The sequence below is a fragment of the Gavialis gangeticus genome, unplaced genomic scaffold, assembly GCF_001723915.1.
Source record: "Gavialis gangeticus isolate Ggan-Ray unplaced genomic scaffold, GavGan_comp1, whole genome shotgun sequence".
NCBI lineage: Eukaryota > Metazoa > Chordata > Crocodylia > Gavialidae > Gavialis > Gavialis gangeticus.
Window position 1 is genome coordinate 152748873 of NW_017729024.1, and position 27813 is coordinate 152776685.

The window sequence follows — 27813 nt, forward strand, 5'->3', positions numbered from 1 at the left end:
AGTGCCATGTATTATTCAGTGTTTCTTTTTTCTTTTTCAAATAAATGCTTCAATGAACTTTTTTGCTTTAAAAAGCAGTGCTAGCAGGTCAGGACATGAAGCATTCATGGATAACACTACAATAAGCCAGAGTATATTTAAAATGGAAAGAAATATTCAAGAAAACACATTTGAGCTTAAAATTTCTTAGGGTTTGCAATAAGGAAGAATTTATTATCAAGAAACATGTCAGTGTCAGCCCTATTTTTTTCTGAACATGCTCCTTATTAAAGGAGTTAATGTTCTTGTCAAAATAAATTGGTTTATCATTCTGAAATTTCCCAATAAATGAAAAAGAGAGGGCGTTGCTTATTAAACCTTCACTGAAATGCAAGGAAATAGCAAACAGGTGAAGAGTGAATTTAAAAAAGAATACATGCTTTAGAATCCAAATTAAGCTACTCTTACAAGTTTTAAAAAAATAACTCTGCAGTGTAACAGTCAGATGCATTGAATTGAGAGAAACTGCTCTTCAGTTCTGAATTTAATATGCATAGAACTAAGGAAAAGACAGAATTCTACCATTTACATGAGGCAGAAGATTCTCCAAATACCGTATTTTCTCAGAGTTAACACTTACCTTTTCCCCCAAAAATCAGCCCCCCAAAATTGGAGCGCATGTATTAAGTGGGAAACCTGACTTTCTGCCCAGGATAGAAGCATATTGCCTTGATTCTTGCTCCGCAGTGCAGCAGATGTTTCATTACTATTCAGACAGTTGAAGGAGCCAGTTGACTTAATGGCTTGTTCTTTATTTCAGAGGTGTTAACAATAATCTCTCCTTTTTAATGGTCTTGATGTTCCACTAATCAGGCTAACCTTTCTTATAGGGGTGCACCAATAGAGATTTTTGGGGCCAGTACCCAATAGCCGATTTTTAAGGAGGTGTATCAGCTGATACTGATTTGATTTCCGATACCATCCCTGCAGCTTGAAGAGCAGTGTCTGGGTGGTAAGTCTGCTGTGATGGAAGTGGGGAGGGAAGGGGGCAAATCAAGGCCTCTGCAGTGAGGGAGGAACTGGGGCTGGTGCAGAGGCTGCGCACACCCCGGGAGGGCATGGGACAGGGTAGGGAGCGTGTGCCCCTGGATCTGTATGAGGCGGGCTGCTGCTGCAGGCTGCGCTGGGCTTCTTCCAGCGGGGGCTGGGCCGGGCCAGGCCGAGCCGGGCCGTGCTTGGGGCAGGTGGCAACAGTGCTAGGAGAGGGACATTGGGCAGGGAGGGCTGCAACCACCCCAAAATTTGCCGTAGTTCCCCCAACCTCCCTCCCCCAGCACTGCTGTAACCTGCCCCAAATGCAAACAATGCCTGGCCGAGCCCCCACCAGGAAGAGCCCCATATAGCCCTAGTCCTGACCTGTGCAGATCTGGGTGCCCACGTCCTGTCCCCACCCATGCCCTCGTAGACGAGTGGCTGGAGCTGCTGGATGAGCTGCCAGATGAGAGGCTCCTGAATAAGTAGTGCACAGCAGCAGGAGCCACCCTCCCTCTTCTCCCCAGATGAGTCACAGCTCTGTCCCGCCCCATTCCCTCCCTCAGTGCGGGGGCCTTGATCTGCCCTCGACACCCATTCCCTCCCTTCCCCCTTCCTCTTCCACCACACCAGACTTACCAGCTGCACGCAGCTCTCCAAGCTGCTCCACGCCACCTACGTACTGCTTTGCAACTGCGTGCATGCACAGGCCATTTGTCAGCCAAGTTGTCGGCCATACAGACAATTTTCTTTATATCAGTGCCAATCCAATATTGGACCAATGTATTGGTGCGCCTCTCCTTTCTTAAGGCAACTTTGCTGCCTGCTAGCTGCTTCTGGTCTCTTCTGTTATTTCACAGCCTTGTAGATTTTTTAGCTCTTTTCCAAATACAATCTACCCATGGAGACCAGTCTTCAAGAGCAGCTAGTGTTTGAGCTTGAATGCATCCTTGCAATAACTACTTTGAAAGTGATTCATTCTGTGTGTTTTGAGATGTTATGGTAAACAGTTATTAAGGAGATTTAGTTATTCTCAAGGTTCAGTGCACTGGCATTTGAGACCTTTAAAATTACAGTGCATAAATATAATAAATAAAATATAAAATAAATATAAAATATAAAAAAAAATAAATATTTTCCATTTCTTAAACACTTCCTTTGTCAGTAATAGTATGATTCCCTTATTTTGGTGAATTTTTTATCCCAAAGTTGAGTGCAAAAGCTTGACTTTTGAGTGTTATTTCTCTGCTCATCCATTTGCTTGTCTATTAGTATTAAAAAAGTGACAGTTGGTAGAGAGGAGTGTCCTAGAAACAACAGTAGAAGATTTCTCCTGAGCATTTAGTTGAGGAAGAGCATATTTAGATTTCCTCTGAAAGAATTAAAATTCTGTTCAGTTGTTCTTGTGTGGAGATTACTGTCTTCATTTTCCTTCCTGTCCTGATTATTGCAAGATAGTCCTCTATTTGAACACTTTGTGCAAGTCTCAGTTTCTTCAGCATAAACAAAATAAGAGCTGTTCAGTAAAGTGTGTGTGAGATTGTAGGTTTATAAATTGCAGGATATGAAATAATACTCTGATTGCACATAAAGAAAATTTCTAATGGGGAAAGAGTAATCAAAGATCAGAGTAAAATTCAGAGAATGACAAACTGAGGTTTTGAGAATTGAGTCAGCTAGGCAGAATTGGAAACAGCTTTGCTTCAGTGTTAGGTAATTAATGTAATTAAGTAATGTAATTAAATCCTGGCTTTATCATGCGAGGGAGTCTTGAGATATGATCAAATGTAATTTCAGATATAATTATCAGAGATTCTTTTTAATGAAATTAGAGATTTCAAAAGATGGAGTAATAGCATTACAATATACTAATCTGCTTATTTTGAGATTATGGCTCTGAATCCATTTTTTGTGCTATGTTTTACTCAGTGAATTGTGTTAATTGTATTTCAAGTTTTTAGAGTAAGTTAACTTTCAAACAGTGAATTTACTATTAGAATATGTTTTATCACAGACCGTTGGGAATAAGAAATATTTAGTGCTACCTAATACACTTCTTCATTAAGATTTTTTTTCTCTGACAATTTACAGTATGACTGAAGATTTAAAAGACGATGCCCTATGGAAATCCTGATGACATTTTGTGTACGGTGACATGTTACATGCTATGGCATCTGAGACTGAAAAGGCCCATGCTCTTCTTCAAACTTTCAGCACAGCATCAGTTATTTCCAGTCTAGGACTAGGGCTTTTCTGTTTTGTAGCAGACCGACTTCAGCAGTTTTCTTATATTCAGCAAAATGACTGGCTCCGAGCCCTCTCTGATAATGCAGCGCACAGTGTGGTGGGTATGTGGTCCTGGGCAATAGTGATTGGACTCAGGAAGAAAAGTGATTTTACTGAAGTCACTTTAGCTGGTTTCCTCTCTTCTGTCATTGATGTGGATCACTTTTTTCTAGCTGGCTCTCTCTCACTCAAGGTAAGCAAAATACATCAAATTTCTTTTTTTTCTTGAGTATTAATTCATGACCATTTACTTAACCATTAGTTTGAGTACTTCTCTGTGATGGTTAGTTGTGCAGGGTTTGAACCTTGGTCATTTTTTCCTTTTGATTAATAAAAGAAAGAAATATGACACTGATACTATGAAGGAGCAGGTACATACAATAAATAGTACTCTTTTTGCAAGACTGCTTGTCAAGGCAGAGTTCTTCATAGAACTTAGCCAGAGAGAACTAGATATCAGCATTCTGTGTATTACACTAATTAAAACAGAGAGAGAATCATGCCAAATGCTTGCATGTTGAAAAAATAACTAGGCCTGATTTTGTAGAAGATGCTATGCATAAGAACTACTGTTATTTGTAGCAGAGATTTAAAGCTTGTACTTTTGCTTGAAAATGTTTTCCTCTACTGTTAATGGCAATATCTGTTGTTGCTGTGAATGAGAGATTGGAAAGAGAAATCCTGACTTTTTTTTTCCAGTTATTTCAACCATTTGACATTTTTTATATAATTAATTCCCCCCCCCCCACCTTTTTTTTAAAGGGATGTTTTGACATTACAATCAAGAATAGAAACTATTTTCAAATGGTCATTTTTAAATGTCATTATAAAATCACAAATTGTCAGGGAATTTTTCAGTCAATATCAGACTATTTTCAACTGAACTTCATTAAATAAACTTCATTTTAATGAATACTTGCTAGTATAATTTCATTTATTTTAAAAATCAGCTAAGTATACATGTATCATTTAAATACTAATTGTTATAATTAGGTTTTTAAAACAGTCTTATTTTTCCTAACTATCACCAGCAGATGGCAAACTTCACCAATGGCAGTGTAGCAGGACATATATTTACATATATTTACTCAAGTTTGTACTGTGTCATGGAATCCTAACCAGATATTGCTTGAATGGACCATAAGAAATCATAGAGTACAGCCCTCCAGGTTCAGAGAGAATTGCCAACTCATTCTTAAAAAAATCCACAAGGCTTGTAAGGAGCCTGTGCTACTGTGTTTAGCACTTTTGCAGTTAGATACTCACCCGCACCAAATACCCAAACTAAATCTTTGTTGCAAATTAACCTGATTTCTCAGTATATTAGAATACTGTCATTTTTTCTGTTGTTCTTTTGTTGTCTGAATAATCCTTCACTTCCTTCTGTCTTTTTGCATAGGTCATATTTTCTAACCCCCATCATTCCTCTTGGTCTTTACATTTTTTTCAGTTTGTAATCATTTTAAGTGTGATGCCCAGAACTGGGCATGGTATGCCATCTGTAGTGTCACAAGTGCCAAGTAGAGAATAGTTACCACTTGTGGCTTATATATGCCACTCCTATTAGTGAATTAAAGAGAGTCTTTTCTTTAACATCTTTTTTTACACATTTTATTTATGATCCATTATGACTGTACTACTGCTTAAGCAGCTAGTCCCCATTTATTTGTATGTTTAATTTTTCTAAGTGCAGCATTTTGTACTGAACTCTGTTTCGTAGACATTAGGGCTGGAAGGGACCTTGCAGGATTGGGTCTAGCCACCTGCCCAAGGGGCAGGAAGTCAGCTGGAGTCAGATCACCCCAGCAAGATAAGCATCCAGGCATTTCTTACAGGTATCCAGAGTAGGTGTTTGCACCACTTCTGGGGAGAGTTTATTCCAGACTCTGGAGACTTGGATGGTAAAGAAGTTTTTCTTTATGTTTAGTCTAAAACGGTCTTCCAGCAGTTTGTGACCATTAGACCTTGTTTTTCCTTAGGGTGCCCAGGTGAACAGATGTTCTCCCAGTTCCTGATGCCACACCCCTTATAGACTGCAACCAAGTCACCCCTGAGACTTTGCTTCTCTAGGCTAAAGAGTCTCATGCTTCTCAGCCTCTCCTCATAAGGCCTATTCTCTTGACCTCTAATCATGTGCGTGGCTCTCCTCTGGACTCTCTCAAGTTTCTCCACGTCCTTTCTAAAGTGTGGAGCCCAGAATTGGATGCAGTACTCCACCTGCAGCCTCACTGAGGGCTGAGTGACTGGCGGCCAGGATGACTTCTTGGGTCTTGCTTGCGTGCATTGGTAGATGCAAGCCAGAGTTGTATTTGCTTTGCCAGCTGCGGTATCACATTGAGAGCTCATGTTCATCTTCAGGTCAATTATGACCCCCAAGTCTCTTTCAGTCATGGTGCTAGTGAGCGTAGCGCTGCCAAACCTATAAGTATGCTGCGGGTTTTTTCTCCTGAGATGCAGCACCTTGCATTTCTCTATGTTGAATGTCATCAGGTTTTGATTTGCACACCTTGAAAGCGTGTCCAGGTCAGCCTGACTTGCCAGCCTATCCTCTAGAGCAGTGGTCTCCAAAGTGGGGTGCGCAAGACGATCCATTGGGGTGCGGGAAGAAAATATTAGAACTTCTATTTATATAAATACACATATATTGGGGGTGCATTCTCAAAATTTTTTTAGTGATGGGGTGCGCGAATATAAACATACATGTATTGGGGGTGAATGCTCAAATTTTTTACTGATAGGGGTGTGCGATCAAAAAAGTTTAGAGACCACTGCTCTAGAGTGACTGCACTTCCCCATAACTTGGTGTCATCCATGAATTTAACCAGTCCACTTCTAACATCCATATCCAGATAATTATATATATATTAAAGAATACTAGTCTGAGTACTGAGCCCTGGGGGGTGCCACTGGTCACTATGCTCTGTGTTGACTTGGTTCCATCGACTATGACTCTCTGGGTCCGACCATGGAGCCAGTTTCCCAGCCATCGGACCATAAGGTTGTTGAGGCTGCAGTTCCCCAATTTTATTATGAGGACATCAGGGGAGACCAAGTCAAAGGCTTTTTTGAAACCTGAATATATGACATCAACCTCTTCTCCTTTGTCCAGGTGATGCGTTATCTGGTCATAGAAGGAAATCAGGTTGGTCTGGCAAGACCTACCTGCAACGAAGCCATGTTGGCTCTCTCTCAGAATGTTGCCTTCCATTAGCCTGTTGCTGGTTTCTTTGATTTTTTTTTTTTTTTTTCCAAGATATTTCCAGAGATTGAGGTCTAACTGATTGGCCTATAGTTCCCTGGATCTTCATTCTTTCCTTTCTTGAATTTCCACTATTGAATTTATCTTGTTCATTTTAAACCATCCATCTCTCCAGTTTGTCAAAATCACTGATTTGTCAACCTTTTTGCCCTATCATTCCAGTTCACAATACAGTACTCTTCTAGAATTTACTTTTATGAATGATCATGTTTTGGTTATTTTTAACAAAAACATTTTATTATTAGAATTTTTGTACTAAACGGTTGTTAATTTCCATTCAGTTACAGTAGTATGTTTCACTTCCTAACACTGGTTCTGCTTCCTTTATATCAACAATTACTAAAAACAAGCATGTTTAAGAAGAGATTGTAGTATGATGAGAACAATTCCAGATGAACTATACTGAGACTGTTCACCTTTAGATTTGAATATTGAAAAATACTTCCAAGAAAGAAGGATGGAACAACATCCTGTAACAGTTGGCATGTCGTTCATTCCTTTCTTCACCATCAGCTTTTTGAACCCAGTCCTGTACTTTGCTGAAGTCAGAGAGAATGGTCATGCTGCTGTATTCCTGGAAATTGAACCAGTGGAAACACCTAAAAATGTCTGATAATGATAAATTCTAAATATGCCTGTTGTAGACCTTTGTTCTGTGTGGCACATTCATGCTCCCTGTAACTCAATGCAATGAGCTAAACGTCGGTAACATGAAAAAGTTATATGGTTTAATAGATTAATATGGTATGCAGGTGCCCAGTGGTAAGACCACATTGTGTGTCCCATCGTTCTGCCACCCACAGGTTCATTCTTATTGTGTTGCTCAGAACTCGCTGATGCATCTTAGATTCCCTTGCTCCATACCAAACACAGCCCTTCTGGGAATTGGTTCATGGACAACTTTCCTCTCCTCACTGGCTTATGGATGGAAGCAAGTACAGCCTGGTGTATCAGCAGCATTGGCAGTCCCTTGATACAAAGTGTACAGTTTTCCAGTAAATGGGGAAGTCGGTGGTATGTCAGAGGTCAATCCAAGATCTGCATGTTCAATTGCAGATGTGGCAAAGGAGGAAGGAGTAGGTTCTGGTGATGTAGGGTCATACCTCTTTCCTTATGTGTCTCTGCCTCCATAGTAAGGCAGATTTGTTCAAAAGTATTAATACCTTGTTGTACTTTTTGGGAAAGGTAGCTACTCAGGTGGGGGAAATACTCAGTATTCTCCACAGATTGCTCTCTAATTGTAATTTTATGGATGAGCAACTAATTGGTTTAGGGTGGGTTGGTAAAGTATCTTGGTTTTCTTGAAGTTGATGGCGAGTCCAGTCATTTCATATGCTTCACAGAAGCAATCAAGAGTTACCTGGAGCTTTTCAGTTGAATGGGCACATATGATACAATCATCAGCATATTGGAGATCAGTAATGGAGGTGTTGGTTATCTTGGATCTGGAACATAACCAATTGATGGTAAAGAGACTCCCATCCATGCAATACCAGATGCTGACTGCGGATCTGTCTGTCAGCAGTGAGATCCAAAATAGCTGCAGTAGGTTGAAAAGAATGTTGGTACAATCGCATATCCTTACTAGACTCTGGATGGAGTAGTGAAGAGGTCCATTTCCAAGCAAGAATTGGGATTCTTGCTATCATGTTATCATGAAGAAAGCTGATATTGGTAAGAAATTTTGGCAAGCATCCAGATGGCATCAGGATCTTCCATAAGGCCTCTCTGCTGATTGAATCTAAGGCCTTAGTCAGGTCAATGAAAGCCATGTAAAGATCTATGTCACTTCTGTAGCTGTCTATACTAGATTCTATCTTGTTGCTACCTCCTAAGTGATCTGAAATCAAATTGAGACTCAGGGAGAATTTTCTCAGTAAGGAAAAATAGTCTACTGAGGAGAATGCAGGTGAGAATCTTCCCAGCTATGGACATGAGTGCAGTACCACAATAATTGCTGCAATCCAACCTATCTCTTTTCTTGAATATGGTAATGATTTTGTCATCTCTCAAGTCACTGAGAATCTGTTCATGTTTCCAGATTTTCATAATAACGATGTGTAGTTGGTGAGAGAGCTTTTTTTTTCTACCTTGCTTATAAAATTCAGCTGGTATTCCATCAGGACCACACGCTTCGTTGTTCTTCATCAGCTTAGTGGCTTTCAAGGCCTCTTGATGAGTTGGTGGATCTGCACCATAGTCCTTAATGGGTGTTGTGGAATGGTTGCAATGGTATTGTCTTCAACATTATAATCTCAGTTCATGAGTTCTTGAAAGTGCATCTTCTACTTTGTTGAAGGTGGAGTTGTCTTTAAAGAGTGGTGTTCTAACCTTGGGCTTCAGAGGGATGGCTTGTTGTGTTGTTGGCCCATAGATAGATTTAAATGAGTTGTGGCTGTCTGCAAACTAATGAATCTCGTTTTTGCTTTGTCCTCCTACCACATGTTCTTCACTCTCTAGCTTTCCCCTGGGTCTTGGCTTTAATGTGGCAATAAGTGTCTTGCTTCCTTTTGAAGTTGATGTCTTTCTACCAAGCTTTGAAGACTCTCCTTTTTCTGCCCACAACAGCTTGAATTTCCCTGTTGTTCTCATCAAATCAGTTCTAGTGTTTCTTTGTGGTGAAGCCTAGAGATTCTTCATATGTTTCATGATTTAACATTGTCAGGATTATCAGGGAGTTTGAAGAGTTTCTCAGTGAGGCACTGCTTGAGAGAATCACTTATAGCAGGGTCTTTCAAGCACTCAATATTGAACCTCTTCCTTGGTTGCTTCTTTTGCTTATGTCTTTTAGAGCGCTAAAAATACATGTGACGGAGCATATTAAACAATGATCTAACCAGCAGTCATCTGCACTGGCCATAGCTCTGGTGATGCAGACATTACAACAGTCCTGGGCAAACATTATGACTTGGGTACCAGTGTTTTGAGTGGCCGCACCATAATGTGTTCTATTTGTTGCTCTGGCAGAATAAGCTTACGATGATGAGATCATGTTCTAAATATTTGCTCAGGAGAAGAATTCTATTTTAATTGACTTTTCCCCATCCTTTCTTTTCCAAATGTTCCATTCCATGGCCACTTTAGCATTTAATTGCCAAGAAAAATTATCTTATCTTCTTTGGGGACAGATGACAGGACTTGGTCAAGTTTAGAATCAAATTCTTTTGTTTCGTTATCTGCATCAAGGTTTGGGGCTTATGAACTGATGACTACTACATGTCGTCTGGTTGAAGATGATGGATCATGAGATGTTCATTGATACCAACTGGTTATTCCAGCATCTAAATAACAATCTTGGTCTTGATAGCAAAACCAGTGCCCGGGATGTTGGATAACTTCCACTCCTCAAAGCCATGTCTCAGTGAGATCTGACACGCCAAAGAGAAGTAGCTCCCAGAGCATGGTGGTAGCTACACCTTTTCTGTGTGACTGATCTCACTATGATGCATGGCTCTGAGGAGTGTGCCATTAAATATAGTTTTGTTGGTCTTTCATGCTGCTCAGCAAAACATATTTGCAGCGGTGTGAAATAACCATGGATTTAGTGGGGGAACTCCTTGTGATAGAGACTGAAGTGCTCAGGCACAAAGAGTGGTTCTGAAGGCCCCTGAGGATTCACAGGGTTAGAGGGCTTTGGTGGTGGTAAGCAATAAATGAGAGTATATATGGAGGCATACATGGCAGTGTTAGTTCCCATGATGCATGCTTTGCCCCACATGATACAAGCTCCAAGCATATAGTAAATTTCTGGAGTGTAATGGGCACAGCCTGGTGGGATCATATACTTTGATAGACATGGGATAATGGAGTCTCTCCAGAATTTTCTCATGAACAAGCAGACCTTCGTGGCTCTGTACGAAGAATTTGCCAATGCTTCAGTGTCAGAAGACACAATAGAGGTAGCCTGTACTGATCTAGAAGCAGTTTGCTATTGCTGTCTGGAAACTAGCCTTCCAGAACGCTACATGTCTGTGGTTAAATATTTGGTATTAATAAGCAATCTGTCAGGCTCTAGTCCTGTTAATGCAAGTTGTTTACTTACAGGTTAAGGTTTCAGGGATGTGCTTGAAGTAATAGCTTTCAGAAAGGTTACCAAACTGTGGAGCCATTGATGGCACATGTGCTCATAGTTAGGCCTCCTGGAGGAGCCAGTGAATATGTAAACCACTGTTCTGCAAGTTTGGATCATGCAGGCAAGGTTCTTGCATTTAAGTGTAGGAAGTGTTCCCCAGGTGGATGACACATGAGAAGATCATTTAGATTCTTTCTAACGATGTGGTCATCAGTAGGGTACACGTGTCCACCTTTTTTGGCAGGGGGAGACCTGACCATCCTCTCATCGCATGGCTTATGAAGTCATTCCTTGAAAGCATGGAACAACAGAGCACTTCCATTTACTTCTAGCAGTTACAGCACAGTGGGAGGGTGCATGCTAAGAAGGCCTGAAGGCAAGATATGTGCCTCTAACATTATTTAATGTCAGTGTCCAAAAATGCTCTTTATATTACTGTTGTCTTCTGAACCTTGCATCTTAAACCTAGAGGCAAGTCTTTTTGTATGGATTAGAACTTGAATGGTGATGGACTCTGTAGGCAGTCTCCACTTCTGCAAGGTACTCTAGTAAGCAATGTCTGTCCCTAGTTTGAAGGGGTCTAGGGAAATTATGAATTCAAAATGTGCTCACTTTCAAGCTGTAGGGGGCACTTCATATGAGTAGGGGTCTACTCAACTTGTGATTTTTTGCAGAAACTGCAAAAAGTGGTTTCCACGATCAATGTGAACTTGCTTTCCCTGCAATTTTGCACAGAATCATGGGTGGGGGAGGGGAACAGGACTTACTATAAATAAAATCCTGACTCCCCTTTTGCCCAGCCTCACAGCTTGCTGGGGGGTGGGAAGAGGGGGAAGCCACTGGCACAAAGAGAAGCGGTCAAGGTGGTGGCTGCCCCTTCCTTCCTTTGCCACTGATTGTCTGAGAGGGCAGCCTTTTGTGCAGGCCAGCCCCTCCACCAATGAGCGGCAAGGGGTAGGGCCACATGAAAGGCAGCCTTCAGTCAATCAGTGGTGAGGGGCGGGGTTGCTGGGGCCCCTTAGTCAGTTAACAATGGTAGAGAGCTCACTACAAAAAAAACCATGAAAATGGCACTGGATACCACAAGCAGTCTGTGATTTTAACTTCCTTTCTGTGCAATTTAAGTAGATCCCTACTCATGAGTAATCACCTGCTAAATTGTGTTTTGCAGGTTCTTGTTAGTTTGGGATAGATCATTTTGTTTGATCTACTTAACAGTGTGGCTGGTTTACCTTTGGTTTTCTTTGGTTTCCCTATTTGATGCTTGTGTAAGAGACACTGGTTCATTGTTCTTGGTAGCATGTCTGACCACACTTGATCACTTATTCATGTGATTTAGTTTAATAAAGAGAGGTGGATAGCTGTGTTTGTCTGAAATAAGGCAGAAGACAGGGCAGGGTAGCACCTAAAGAATAGCTGATCAGAGAGGCATAAGTTTTGGTAGGCCTGCGGTATGAGCTGTAAATAAAAGTTGTATTTCTCCCCTGAGAGAGGCTTTTGTCCTGGAATCCTACAGAGAGTTGTACTGATTCAAGGTGGTACCTGTGAAGAATGCCAGATAGACACTGTAGTATGCCTTTATGGCCGCATAAAGACATTCATTTCTATGTGGCAGGAAAATGGGCAGGGGTTTTTGTCCCATGACTCCATGGTGAGCCTCCCTGAGCATGATTCCCCACTGGCTAGCTTCCCCTTGTTTTCCTGAGACTGGAGTCCCTAGCCTTTCTCCTGGCTCCACTCCTACTGAGTGAAACTGGGAAAAAGCATATAGTCATTCAGTCTCCCAAAAGAATCTCTCCTGGGAGCAACTTAAACCTGGTTATTCCAAGTTATCTTTCTCTTGGAACAGCCATTTTTACTCTGGGAGAAAAAATCTGAATGTCTGTATACTTTTGGTTTCTCCTCGGAGAACAGTGCTTCTGTCCTGTAAAAACTGAACATCTGGATGTAGCCTAATGCTGTATGTACACATTCAGATATCCTGAGAGAGTTCTCACAGACTTGCTCTCCCAGGTAGAGAAACTTATCCAGAGCTGCATATACTGATAATTTGGATGCTGAGGCCCCCAAGTAGAGACTTGCATTGCTGACACTGTGCACACGTTTCAGCAAGCTCTAGTCTGCAGGCTTCCTTAGTCTGCCTGGTGACAGATCACAGTAGTACATAGGCCAGCCTTGATTAGTTGACCTAGACTGCCTGTGGTCAGCCTGTGTTCCCTGCAGCACAGTGTGGAGGATGTAGAGTGGGAGTGTTCTGGAGTAGCAGAGTCCGGCAAGTGACACCGTCTCCCTGGGCAGGAGGGGGAGAAGCTGGAGAATTGTTCTTCTCTAAGAGAAGCCATAGCATGTACAGACACTTGCTGTCCCAGGAGAAAACTATTCTGAGAATGACTTAACCCTGGTTGTTCCCAGATTATTTTTCTCCTGGAGTGGCCATTTTTACCCTAGGAGAAAAAGCCTGAACATCTGTGCACTCATTCCTCCTGGGAGAGCAGCCACTCTCCCAGGAGAAAATGTCTCTGTGAGGCCAAAATTAATTGTGGCTTGCTCTTGTTTAACTTAACTGTGGTTCATTCCAGGGATAAGCCTCTGAGGTTCTATGTTCTCCCTGGCCACATACTGACAGGGCAGAAGCAATGCAGCTTAGAAGGGCTGCATGTGTGAAGTGCTCTGCTGCTCCTGTTTTGATGCAAGTCAAAGCCTGAGACAATCGGGACTGCCTCATGAGAAATCAGTTTACAGTGTAAAAAATAAAGGAAATCGTACCTGCTATCCACCCACTTGTAGTGAAACCTAAAAACAGAGCAAAGTACAAACTAATGAGTGCACCTTCAGAGAAAAACAAAGGTTCAGAAAGAGAATGCAGATCTTTTCAGTGATAGTGATATCTACTGCCAATATTTCCTCTTTGTTTTTTTTCTCTTCCCGCCTCTTGACCATGTAGTGCAGCACAGTACAGTTGCTAGGTGAGAAGGTCTTCCCAGGAGGTCTGCCATCTGCTCCACCGTCTGCAGTTCATTGCTCTGAAAGAGCGGGGACTTCAAGAGGTCTTGGAGTCTTACTAAGAATTTGGGGGCTGTGAACAAAGCTATGTTCCTCTGTGCTTGTGAAGCAATAACTGTTGGGGTCAGTGCTGAGATATTGAGAGACTCTTGGATCATTAGTCTTCATTGTCATTGTGAATAGGTTAGGGAAGTGGTGTGCATCTCATACTTCCTGGTGGGGGGCGCTGAGTGAGAGACAGTTTCTCATGCCTGCTGACCAGCAGACTTGCCTGTTAATAGCATGGTAGGGGGGAGTAGGTTAAAGAGCCCATTTTACCAACCAGATATTTATCTGTCTTTCAGAGACCTATCAGAAACCTAAGCATTTTGGAAGTCACTGAATGGAAGGAAGCGATGTCTCTCCAAAATATGTGCAGGTGCTTTTGAGAGACTGGTAAATACACAGTATGTAATTTTTCTGGGGTGATAAGGACTTGTGAGTCTAGCAAGATTTGCCATAAACATTAATCCAGTTAACTAGCTAGCATTCTCGCTGCATGAAAAATTTACCTTGCCTCCCAGGAGTGGGTAAACATCAAGAAGAATATTGATAAGCTACTTCAGTATGTGACATTTGAATGATCCCCTCCCCCTTTCACCTCTGCCATTGCTGAACTTTTACAGGGGAAAGAACTGCTTGGACTTTGTGTTTGAGGGCTTCATTGATTTTATCACTCCAGAAACTGTGCCCGGTCAATGGGAGTTCTGCCAAAATAAAGCACACACCTAGCTCAGCCCTAGGACGGCTTCTGCAGAAATGAACTACTGTAGGTTTTATGGGCATTTGCTGACTCTCCAAAATAGCAACTTTTTGTTCAACAAAAAAATCTAGATACTTCATAGGCTGTGGTGAAACTCTTCATTGAACTTTAACCCATAAGCACTTTGTTTATGCTAGTTGTAAATGTTTTTTAGAAAAAGAAATTTACATCCTTTTCTGGCAAAATGGTGGAAATTGTGTCACTGATGGTGAATAGAATCACTGTATGATCCTGCAAAGCTTCTACTGCTTGGCTAGGAATTTTTAATTTTTTCCCTTTTAAGGACCTTCCTGGCAAGCTCATGGCCAACTGTTAATGTACAGCACATGGCTGCGTGAACAGCTTGCATGGCATCTACATGACACCGAAGCCATTTGCATCCTGAGGAAGCCAGAAGTCTTCCCAGTTCTTGTTCTAATTAACCATATACTATGGAATCCCTCCCCTCCCCACACACAGATTTCTTTCAAAACAACAGTAAACATCATGGGTAATACTTGGGGGTGGATGCCTTGCACCTCAGCGCTCTCTGCTGTGAGGATACCTGTGGGTCGACAGAGAGAGATCCTCTTAAGACATCCACAAAAGCAGCATCCTAAGCAGGCTTCTCTAGAGTCTTTGTGGTTTCAGATGCCATAATTCCAGTTGCATCCTATAACTGCTCAGTAATAGTAGCTGGAGTGGCTTGGTGCTTGGACCATTAGCAGATACCTTTTCTAGCCCCATGTAGAAGAGGTAGACAACTGGTGCATATGCTTAACCTTGTGAAAGTGCCTCATATGTTTGTGCTAATGGCACTGCATGTCAGTCCAGTGAATGTCTAGCTGGGCGAGCAGCTGCTTATGTGTCTGTTCTAATGAGCCTGACTGCAGTTGTGTTTACTGTAGTCCTTCATCAGAATTTGATTCTGCTTCTCAGGCCAATTACCAGCCTGTCAGGAGGTCCTGGTACTACTGCCAGAGATGGTGTTACTTCAGGCTGTTCTGATCACTGTGGAGAAGGTTATGAACACGGATCCTGGTTTTCTCTGTTTAAAAATTGCAGATTTTCTGATTTAAGCAAAAACCCCTCACAAATTCTCTGATTAAAACCCCAAAAATCTGTGTGTTTCCTTGATTAAAATGAAATGCCACTGTGTGCGTGTGTGTGTGTGTATGTGTGTCAGTTAAACACAATATTTTTTTTGGTATATTTACAAATTTAAAGCCATTTGGAAGTCTACCAATGTCTCATTTGCTAAAATAAAATAAATTCTAAATTCCTATCAATTTTGGCATTTGATTTTTGGGCTTTTTATCATAGAAAACCAGAGCTTCCCCTGCCACCTTAGCTCATCAGGACACAGGTCCAGCTGTGGCTGCCTGCCCCCCCTCCCCGCTTTGTGGCACTGAGCAGCCCTGTTGATGCCATTGCCCCTCACTCCTGGACCACAGCCCGCCAGCCCTGCTGGAGGGGGCCCCCAGCTGCCAGAGTTATGGAGCCAGGGACCTGGGTCCACAGCCCCATCCATGCCCTCCACAGCAGCACCTGAACCCTGGCTGCTGCCCATGGAAGGCAGCAGCTGCGGCAGAGCATGGAGCTTGGCTTCTCCCCCATGGGAGGCACAGCCGGAGCGGAGCCTGTTGGGCTTGGACGGCGGGGGGGGTCAGAGCAGACGTGGGCTGTCTGTTGTGGACTCATTCTCCCTGCCTTCCTGCCCTTTCCCTGGGCCTCTGCAGCCCAGCAGACAAGACCCAGTGCAGCAGGGCAGAGTGATGCTGGGTGGGGAAGCTCATTGCTGCCACTGGGAGCTCCACACGGCTATGACGAAGTGTCCCCTGCCTGCCTGGCAGCAGCAAGGGGCACAACTTCATACCACCACCCTGCCGCTGCCAGGTAGGCAGGGGTCACTTCACCATGGTGACACCAGCAGGCCCCAGGGGGTTATTAGGTTTGCAGGTGGTGATCACCTACACATTTCACTTCATAAATCTACTGGATACAAAAAATCATGGATTAAATATAGACATTGGATTTATGGTATATTATAACCTGCCTAACCTCCGACTCCCCAGGTAACCTGTCTGCATTTTGTCAGCTATATTCTATCACCAGTTCAACATTCCCCTTTCCCCACCCCTCTGCCACCTACCTGTCTCACCTGTTGTCGCCCGTTCCTTCCGATCCTCGTTGCCACACATTTTCATTTTCACAGACCTGAATTTTGCATATTGGCTTCTATTCCACCATGGAAAGTGCACAATGCCAGCAGGCTTTCCCTATGCCTGAAGAAGGGTGTTTGTGCGTGAAAGCTTGCAAAGAACAATTTTTCCAACTATATTTAGTTGGTCTAATAAAAGGTATCATACCTACCCAAAAAACCTTGTCTCACTCAGCACCTAGCATCAGAATTTGTCTAGGAGCCACCTTGATTTTTAGCGGCCGTAGTCTCTTCTTTAGGTGTAAAGAGAAGATTTCCCCATTCTTGTGTATCCAAGAAGTACATCTGAACCTGTTTTCCAGGTTCAGAAACCGATTGGGTACTGAAAAAGTAGAAATGTTTATTTTTCTCTGTATAGAGATGTGTAGAAGGTTGAGCAGAAACAAGTAGTAATTTTACTAAATACAGGGAATAGTCCCTTTGTTTAATAGATATATTTTGATAACCTTTTTCATCTTAAATATCCATCATGTTTAAGGCAGTTGTATTTACAGAAAAAATGTAAATCCTGTTTCTGCACATTATTTATTTTTCCCATTCAGATAAACACAGATTTCATATAAAAATAACTTGTCATCTAGTAAATAAGAAATATCTCACTATTTTCTCACATCAAAGTAGCAAGCTGAATACATGTATTCTGTGCTATAGCTTCTGCATCTTGTTCAGCAAAGGAAGTAACAAATTAAACAAATCCAGTGAGACTCAGCCATTCTGTAGGAAAATAACTAGAAGTACAAATATAAATTAGGTTTAAAAAGATGGTTTTTAAATGTAGGTCATGCCAATTAATTCAGATGTTGGAGTCTATTTCTGATCTGTCTCCTTCTCTGCTATCTCAGAGAAATAACCAGCTAATGGATCTCTTTTTTTGCTAAGCAGTTATCTTCGTGTGGATTGATGGGCAAGATATTTGAAACCTTGCTAGCACCATCTTAACGTAAGAGGAGAAATTCTAACTTTTGAATGGATGAAAGTCAAATGAAAAGATGGAGAAAAAATAAAAGGGACTCTAAAATTTCTGCTCTAGAAGTGGGTCATGCCTTGAGGTTTTTTATTTAAATGTGTTCAGTGCTTCTCCGGGCCTTTTGGGGCTTTTACGTCTTATAACTGCACTTCAGAATTAATAGACCAGAGAGCTAGGGCTGTGCGAAACGGCACTGTTCTGTTTCGACTTGCATTTCAGCGTTTCAATGGAACAGCATTTCATTTCGTTTTGAATTTCGTTTCTGTTCGAAACTGCTGTTCTGTTCTGTTTAGTTTAGTCTTGTCAAAACAGTTTTGCTGTTTCAACATTTCGCCCATAGGCTATAACGGGGAAGCTTGAAACAGCTTATAACTTTGTCATTTCTGGCCTGATTTGGAGGAAACTTGCAGGAATGGTAGCCCCTTCTGAGGGCAGGAAGCCTGCCAAGGTTCAAGAAGGTAGGTGCTGGGGTTTCTGGGAAACTGCACCTCAAAGTCTTGAAAGCAAAAAACTCATGTCTTGTGTACGTGTTAAGCTACAGCAGGATCAAAATTGCAGGCTTGCTAGCCCCTGCTGAGGCTCCAAAACCTGCCAAGTTTCAAGGAGATAGGGGCAAGGGTTTGGAGGAAACTGCACCTCAAGCTGCAGATGAGCAAAACTCATGACATGGGTGACACTATGTATTAAGGTGCAGCAGGGTGAAAGGTGTGGGCAGGCTAGCCCCTGCTGAGGCCACAAAGCCTGCCAGCTTTGCAGGACTTTTGGGTTCTGGGCCGCTGCACCTCTGGCTGCTGACAGGCAGAACTTGTTACATGGGTACTTGTTGGACTGTGTCCATCTTGGGGCACAGGAGTGAAAACTGCAGGCCTGCTGGGCCCTGCTGCAGCCATGAAGCCTCCTAGCTGTCAAGGAGATGGGTGCAGGGGAGTCTGGGTTCTGGGGCCCTGCCCCTCTAGCTGCTGACAGGCAAAACTCATGATGTGTGGGTGCCACTGTGTGTTAAGGTGTGCCCTCATTCAACTGACACCAAGTCAGAAAGCAGGGCAGTTCAAACAATGCTGCCTTTTATACAATTTCCATCTCTCCCCCAGAGCACTGGGATTGGAAGGGGCCTCAGGAAAGAATGACAGTCACTGGCCAGCTACACAGTCAATAATGAGAGCACTCCTTCCCCCCTCTTCCCCCTCCCTCTCCTTACTTTAGTTTCTGGTTCCCTGCAGGCAAGCCCAGCTTGAGCTTCAAAACTTGAAACATTTAAAAAATTTCGAGATGTTTCAACTTGCCTTGTTTTGTTTCGAGGCTCTTTCGAAGCTTTCTGTTTCGTTTAGATTTCGCTGTTTTGAGCTTGAAACGAGTCGAAACAGCATTGAAACAAAACCACTGGCGAAATTTTGCACAGCTCTACTGAGAGCTCCCAAAATCAAAGTACCAAGTCTCTAGTGAAGTTCCTATAACTATGAGTTTTATTCATTATGTTCACCTACATGGAGTGAAAAAGCACTTATGAGCTCCAAGCATTCTGCTTGAGCACAAAGTGAGCAATATGTAAAGCAGCAGCTTAACAGCTTTGGTTGCTCCAGGATCATCATCAGGAGTCTTGAGATATACAAGACATACATTAAACAGTTAGAGTAAAAACTTCCTGGCTGACTTTTTTTTTAATAAATAATAATAATAATATTACCTAAATTCAGGTTGCAACAAATCAGTTCAGATGTACATATTTATTTCTTGATTAGCGTAGATCAACAAGTTGTTTTGGGATTGATTTCTGTCCCTTTCAGAATATTTGTTGAAAAATGCTAGTCAGCTTAAGAGCACTGTCTGGAGACGGTGCTGAGTATTTCCAGCTCGTGCACTCGGAATGTTTTCTGTGACTGCTGTGTTGCTAGTCATTTCTTGTGATAAAAATTGATTTCAGTCTTCCCTTGATTAACATCTCTTCCTATCTTTAAGAGAAATCAAAACATAGTTATTATCAAATTAAGTTAGCATCAAGAAAGTTGAATATGATACTTACAGCCAAGAACTAATCTAAGAAACCTTCATGTTGCCTTTTAATTGTGTTTAAAAATTTTTTAGCATTTGAGTGGGTTCTCTGTTCACAAACTAGGAATACCAATCTGAGAACAGATGAAATGAGTGTGGGTTCTTAATTCGTGTTGTTGTCCTGAGTTCGAAATAGTTTTTATGATCAAATACCTACTATTGATACATTCCAGCATAGTAAATTGAGTTTAATATGAGAAGCCTTCTGTGTTTAGCTTTAAAATAGTACAATATGCAGTTATTTCCCTTCACTTGTCTTATACTCCATATTCTATTCTCCATATTACACTGGGGCAGCATATGCATCTGAAGAGGTGGTTAATATTTTGAGAGATCTGAACAAAGATGATAAAAACATTTTTCTTTGTATTTCTGTTGAAAACAAATGGCCTATTTCATAAAGCATTTTGTCCATTGCCAATTGTATCTTTCTTTTCTGCAGGCTGCACTGACCCTTCCACAAAGACCAATTCTTCATTGTTCTACTGTGATTCCTGTCATGGCTCTTACTTTAAAGTTTATTATGCACCTTTTCAGGCTCAAGGACTCATGGTGCTTTCTTCCTTGGATGCTGTTTATATCCTGGACTTCTCACCATGTTCGTGATGGAATTCGTCATGGCCTGTGGATCTGTCCATTTGGAAAAACTGCTCCCTTGCCATACTGGCTGTATGTAGCAACTACTGCATCTCTACCACATCTGTGTTCATTTATTATGTATTTAACAGGTACCAGAGAGCTGATGTCTATAAAACATGGAATTCACATTGATGTCTAAGAATGATGGTCCTTGGGCGCTTACAGTGAGGTGTATGTATCAGTAAAATGGATCCCTGCACATTCTTCACGACTTCAAGGTTAGGTAGCCTGAAGCTACAGCTCCAGTATGGATATGTTATAGTTACAGAAAAAGCTAATGTACAAATGGTAGTAATATCCAGGCATCCTCTTCATAAAATTGGTAATCTTGCTGCTGGTTCCTTCATAATTTCTAAAATGATTGGTCATTCTTAAATAGCTACATTTTGTTTCTTCTGCTTCTACACTGCAATATTATAGTGCTCTTCCTCTGATCATCCTCCACTTTTGAAATTGTGCTCTCTTTCAGCATTCCACTTTCGTTCTAGAATTAGATGACATTTGTACAGCACTTTCAAGATGTAAAGCACTCTCAAAATGTTATGTTCATAAAAATTCAGTTCTAAGGAATGGAATGTCCAATTGCTAGGTTTTTAACCTTGTTCATTTGCTTTATTTGAATCAAACTTTGTTGTGTTCAGCTAATTAAAATAATAATGCAGCTTGTATTTCAAGATGTACTACTGATTATCTGAAAACACTGTTAAGTTTGGACGATAACCACTGATTATTACAATATTTATTCTAAGCTCTGCTCTAGTCTAGTCTAGTCTAGTTACCCAACTGTTCAGTTCCTAAACAAATCCTGGCTAACAGTTGTATTTAGAAAAGAGAGAAAAAAGTATTCAAGAGTATTAAGTGATTATAAAAGTGTTCATTATACGAATAAATTTTAAGAATGTTAGTTTTTTTAATTAAAGGATTTTACCTAATATTTAAGCAGACTGTGTTTGAAGCTAAATCTGTTTGCTACAATAAAATATGAGCTTTAAAAATGTTTTAGTAAAGTCATAATAAAATGAAAATGGGAAATGCACCGCTGTATTAAGAGTTTACCCCACTGTGTTTGCTACGGTAGCCATAATGATCATATTTCCATCTTTAGCTACAGCTCCTCACATTACTGATGTGTAATTACTTTGCCCACATAAAAAAAAAATATCTTCCTAAAATGAACGTTCCCTTTCCTTGTAACAATGTATTTAGTAGAATTCACAGATTTGTTGGAATCTGATAGGACCACGGCGTGAGTGCTTCTGCTGTGATGTCCTCAAACTTGCAACTTCTGGGCTGTCAACTGTGCACCTGAGCACCTGCACCACCTCAGCCCCCTTAAGCAAGAACTCACGAACATGTTAGGTATCCTTATACCATAAGCTATTCAAAATGACCCTTCCTTTTAGAAAAATCTTACAGGAAATCCCTCAAGCTTAGTTGTTTTCAGTTGCTTTGCATTATAAGCAGAGAAATATTTATATAAACCAACAGCTTTCAGTTAATCGCATAGAAACAAGAAGCCAGGTTCTAAACTTCTGTAAAACTGATTTCAACTAGAGTGATATCAACTTACAGCACCTGAAAATTTGACATGAGATGTTACCTTTGTGAAAGAGTAGTTGTAAAGTTGGATTTGTTTAGAATAATAGTAACACAGTACATAATGAGTAAAGGTACATTTTTCATATTTTATATATTTTAGGGCTTTCTAAAAGTTCCACTTTGCAGCTGCTAGCTCATTGGGCTCAGGAAATCTTGCGTTCATTGCTGCTGTGAAGGTTGCCCCTTATTTTGAAGTGTCAATATCCTCTCACTTTCTCTCAGAAACAAAGACTGAGCCTTACTTGATTGTTATATATAGTATTTGGGCGTAAGAGAATAATTTTGACCTATGAGCTTGTAAAGTGAGTGCCTTGTTTAGAAAGAAAATGTGAAGGCACAGGAAGGCCTGAAAAGATTAAGCTTCTTTTGAAGCAGTTAAGTTCTTTCTCATTTACAGCCAGTAAATCCTGTGCAGAAACCAGCACTCCCAACTATTTTAGTTAGATGATTCTTTAGGGGAAGAATTAGATAGCCACCCTACTTCTACAAATGTTAATAAACAAAAAGCTGTAACTCATTGGGAAACTAAGCATCTATTTGTTTTCTCCTCTTAAAGTTTTTTTTAATGTTACAGACTACCAAATATCAGTAATTTAAATCTATGCATAAGTAATGAAAACTTGAATGAGAAAATCTATGTAGAAGCTTTCTGCTCTTGCTTCTCAGTACAGATATTTGTACATTTATAATAAGTCTGAATATAATGCACAGAAGTAAAACAGGCTTTCTATAAAAACATTAAAGGAAATAAAGTTTTAGAGAAAATTACATTTTGGGCAGAATTAAAACATTTTTGTGCAAAACACATTCCTGCCAATTTTCCTTAAAGAAGCAGTACTGTTAAAAAGTCTGGGTTTCTATTCAGTCTTTCTAGCAAAGGTGTCATTCAGTCTAAACATAGTCATTTTAAGATCAGTATTTATAAAACATTTGTCTTCAAATGTCTTAAAGGTCTTGCTGGACCTTTACCTACATAAATTAGAACAGCAATTCAAGTCTGATATAAAAAGTTTTTGTTTTATTCTATTCTGTTTGTTCTTGTACTGTCCCTCATCATGCCAGGTGATGAGCCACTGTCAGAAGCGAATTAAGCAAAGTAACTGACATCTGTCACTGGTGGCAGATTTAAAAGAAAATTTTATTTTAACTTAAATTTTAAGTTTAAGACTTGCAGTGTTTGTTTACATTACCACCAGAGTCGATTAAATAAAGTAACAAACACATCATAAAAGGAGCCTTCTGTCAAGAGAAACTAATTGAGCCAAGCTATAGCCTTCCTTTTAAGCCAACTACATGCATGGAGAGCCAAACTGTATGGTGTTACTTAATCTTGGATTTCAACTCATGTAATGAAGAGGGAATTTGGCTTTACAAGCCCAAATCATATTCCTTCTTCAGATATATTTTGTGCTGAAAATTCAAAGGCAGTTTTGTCACATTAATATGTTGTGAATTAGTCCCTGAAATGTTTTGCAAGATTCTTTCCCACTCACTCCTTTGCCTTATTTATTGCTCTCCACAAAATCCTCTTTTGTCTTTGCTTCCTTTGTATGAAGGAAATTTGTAATTATAGGAATTTCTTTTAAGATTTATGTGGCACCTGTCAGTTTTGTCTTCAAATTATGTTTTCATTTGGACCATAAGAGTGGACACTGTACTGTAAAAACACTTTTTATTTTATCATCATATTAAATTAACATTAAACTGATTGAAAAAAGTAACAGTGGTTGTGTTTATATTTATCACGTTAAGCTTAGTTCTCGGATGTCTGATACTTAATTATCACTTTCCATCTCTTTTATGCATGATCTTTTTATTCATGGATTTTTATAGTGAATAAGAAAACTCATTGTGCTAGCTACTGTTACATTCTGCAGTAGTAAGTTTTCGAGTCTTACAGTTACAGGAACTTAGCTATAGTGAGATTTCTTAATTAACTAAATGATACAAAGCACCTTGGACAGAAGCTTTAAATAATTTTCAAGGCAATGAAAAACATCAATGCCTGTAAAACCTGGTTTCTTTGTGGCAAGGGGCCTTTTGTCTAAGGAGAGCAAACATAAACCACTGACTATGTAATACCCTCCCGGACTGAATATATGTAAAATTTCCACCTAGAAATGATCCTCATTTTACAGCCTATTTGTATTTTCAGGAGTAAATTACAGACAGCTGAAACTGGCATGTTTGTGGCATGACATTTAGTGTAATTCATAACTGGTGGTACCATAAAGTATGTTTCTTGACTTGTTAGAAAGTGAGAGCTCAGTTGGTTTATGGAATTTAGCATCTTCATTCTGCAGCCAGAGTGGAAATTACACAAAACTGGACAATTTATATTGTTACTAGAATTGAGTTACCTATTGTTTATACAAAAAGGTTGGTGTGGGAACAGAGAGTACAGAATGCAATTAAAGGAAATGTAACAAAAAAAAGGTATGTGGAAAAATCAATTAGAGCTCTTGTTGTAGCAAGAAGAGTTGTCCCTTCTACTAATTATTATTATGAGGAAGGAAAATGAATTATGGCATTTATATAAAAGAAAGAAAAAAGCATGAGAATAAAAAACAAACTCCTTTTTAATCCAAAAAACCCAGATTTTAATCTGTCTTGAGTGTGCAAGGAAAGGAGAAGTAGGAAATTGTAACTAAAATGAAAGCATTATAGCTTTAAAAAACAAACTTGTGTTAAGTTTGTTTATGAAGAAAAAAGGAAAGCAGGATTGAAATAAACGGAAAACATTAGCTAAATACAGGGACTGGGAAGTCTCTTGGGAGGTTTCAAAAAGAAGAATTTTGGGTGGTTTCAAAGAGAGAATCCAGCTAGACTGCATGCAACTGTAAAAATCTCTATCGAGTCTCTTCAGAACATTTAGTTAGCTGTTTTAATTAAAAATATGTTAATATACCTGTATTTCCTAAGCTGTGCCATGCTATAAAAACTACCATTAACAGCAAATACAAAGCAGATATCCAACAAGATGTCAAATACAACTAGACCAAGATCATGTTTAGAATGTTTCCACTGACCCTTCCTTGTTAAATTCAGGGGCTTTTGAACAAGGATTTCTAAGTCTAGTAGGCGAGCCAGAAGGACTTCCCAGATCAGACACATGCCTGTGGCAGGTCTCTCTCACCCTTGCCACCCTCTTTCTGGTTTCTACACGCGGTGGTGGACAGGAGCAGCACCCTGGCGGTGTGTGTAATGTTGTGCAAGGTATTCTGGGAATTGTAGCCCTCAGGTGGCAGTGGGGTTTGCTGTTGCTGACAAGGAGGTTTTTTGCCACATTTTTTGGCACTGAAGCCCATGTTGAAAGGGTAAAAAATGCAGATTTCTGTGGCAAAAAATGGGATTAGGTCTCCCCCCAGCAGCTGCAAACTGCCATGCCACAAAACTACAATTCCCAGAATGCCTTGCATTCCAAGATAGGACAGTCTCTGTACCAGCTGCTTTTTGCAGCCCTCTGCGAGTGGAACATAAGACAGGAGGATGAGGCATCCCCTCTCTACGCTGCTTAGGTGGTGCCCAGGACATGCCCTGCTTGCTCACCCTCACTTTCCCAGGTATCTGTCACAGATCTGCATTGAACAGTTGCAGTCATAGGAGCTTAGTCAACCACAAATAAGCACTACAGGATATCTGTGCTTCTCTGCCTCTTGAAGGCTCAGATCAAGCGTAGTGGCTTAACCTGGCAGGGGAAATGCCATGTATCTGTGTGCAAGAAGGCAGTTTTCCTGAACTGCTCTTCTGACATGGTTCAGTACCCACCAAGGTGCAGCAGCTTTAAGCCCAGTTTATGGAAATGGTAGTCTCCTTCCTTGCTTGCTCTGAGGGCCTTATGGCTAAGGTCAAGCAAAACTCAGGGGCATCCAAACCCCAAGCTCCTGGGCTTGGGCCTGCAAGTGGGAAGCCTGCCAAAAATTTTGGAAACACCTGAAGCCCCAGGTATGGGTGGAGGATGTTTGCTAGTAGTAGGGCCACTTATGGTTCTGGACTCTTGGATTTGGAATTAGTTTTGGTTAATTTGGCCTTGGCTACAAATTAAATTAAAAACAAATGAACATCTGTGCTTCCTGGAACTTTAGGAATAGTGACAGATACAATAGGATTCTCAAACTATTAAGTATATATTTACCTTTTGCAAATATACATTCAATAAATCATATGAGCAATACCACAATCTGTTTCTTTAGCTGTTTCTCATAATAAAGCCTCATATCTTCCTGTAAGGGTGTAGGCAGTTCAGTTTAATTAATCCAAGTCCTTACTTGTCAAAGGACCTGGGAAAAGAGTGGAAATGTATAATCTATGTTTATGTAGATCTGAACTCAGCATCATATTGGTGACTGCAGCCTAAAATTTCTTTTGGTCTATTTAATGCCTTTATGGATCCAGCAAATGGAAGAAGTGACAACACTGGCAGAGAAGCAGTAAAAATCCATTCTGGGATCCTGCAGGCAAGTCAAAGGAGCAAAAGGTACTAATATATTAAAGTGCTGTCGACACTAACATCACTAGCATCATATAATTATCAGGTCCATTGTTAGCTTTTATAATCAGCTTTTAAGTAGTAACATTAAAATAGCCTTACCTAATTCACTTCAATAATGTGTACATTGTAAGGTCCTGAGGGCAAGAGAGAAAAGACCTGAAGAACAAATTTTGAACACATGGATCTGAGGCATAACCATTTAAATATGTGCAGCTGGGAAGATAAACTTGTATCTGAAGTTACCAAAACATGAAATGCTGCTTCTCAAAGTGTTCTAGATGGTTTATTAGCTGCTACCTTAAATACTTTACAATAATGAGTGATAAACAAGTTGTAACAGAGGTCTGGCCAAACCAGTTTGAAAATGAGATGACAGTACTAAATCTAGACTGTAAGGCCCTACTCCCACTGACTTTTTATCAGGCTCACAGTATAAGTAAAGTCAGCTCTCAGTCCAGGGACTTTTTTTCTCAGTCATACTCTCCAGGGCCAAGTACAGACATTTGGGAGAGTAAATTAGGTTCAAAATAGCCAGCTTATTTAAATTTAGTTCATCCCAGTGTTGACCTTACACTTACAGACCCAGTCTCAGGGTGCCTAGACACAAGCAGGGAAGCTGTTCTGATGCCCTGTAATTACAGCATGTCAGAGCAGACTCAATCCAGTCTGCTAGAGAGTAGTAATTACTGTGCTCTAGCAGCCTCCCACTTGTTGTGTATCAGCATCCCCGTGCTTCAAAATGGCAGCGAGGGCACTTTATTTAAAGCTCGTTTGACAATTTGAAGTGTGAGGACACTGATACATGAGATGCTCTAAGCACTTTAATTAGAGCAGCTCTCAGAGCTGCTCTAATTAAAGCGTTCCCCTGTCTCACCTCTGAAGCATGTGTATAAATGCCCTCAGACCGGCAGTCTGTCTAAACCTGTAACTGAGCAGCAGTTCCATGCACGCAAACAGTAAAAAAATTGCAGAACCCAGTTTAAGATAAACCTGGATCTGTGTAGTATCAGACTCATTTGATTTAGGTCAAACTGGTTCATGGAACTTCTGTCTATTTCCCCTGGGAGTCCTGGAGCTGGGAAAACCCAGTCACTGGCCCCAGCCCTAGGGTTGGTCTTTTCACTCCCCTCTTCCCCCGCACTGGTCAGTTTTTTGCTCCCCCCAGCCCCTTTCTCTGCCCCTGCAGCCTACACTGTGAACCCTCATCCCACAGGCTGCTCTGGGTGCAGTCACTTTTATCAGTGTTTGCCAATGCCAGAGCCGAGCAAGTAAGTCCCAGTGTGGGCAGGGATGGAGGGTGTAGGTTCTCTGGGGGGGAACCCGACCCCACTCACAGGTTGTGCCTGTGGCGGGTACAGAGATCCCACCTCAGGAACACAGCTGGGTATTCGTATCCCTCCGCTGTTTCCACCACGTGAGGCGGGCCAGTAGGGG

The 27813-nt window shown here is 40.9% G+C and overlaps 1 protein-coding gene across 2 annotated transcripts in view; it reads left to right on the forward strand.

The window, feature by feature from the left end:
- TMEM267 (transmembrane protein 267) overlaps positions 1-23608 on the forward strand; it is a 31672-nt gene extending 8064 nt beyond the window's left edge. For both annotated transcript variants that reach the window (XM_019517899.1, XM_019517898.1), the window contains exons 3-4: positions 3103-3490; positions 20092-23608. In XM_019517899.1, the coding sequence (XP_019373444.1) occupies positions 3167-3490; positions 20092-20427 (660 nt within the window). In that variant the 5' untranslated portion in view covers positions 3103-3166 and the 3' untranslated portion in view covers positions 20428-23608. The remainder of the gene's footprint in view (positions 1-3102; positions 3491-20091) is intronic.
- Positions 23609-27813: the final 4205 nt, after the last annotated feature.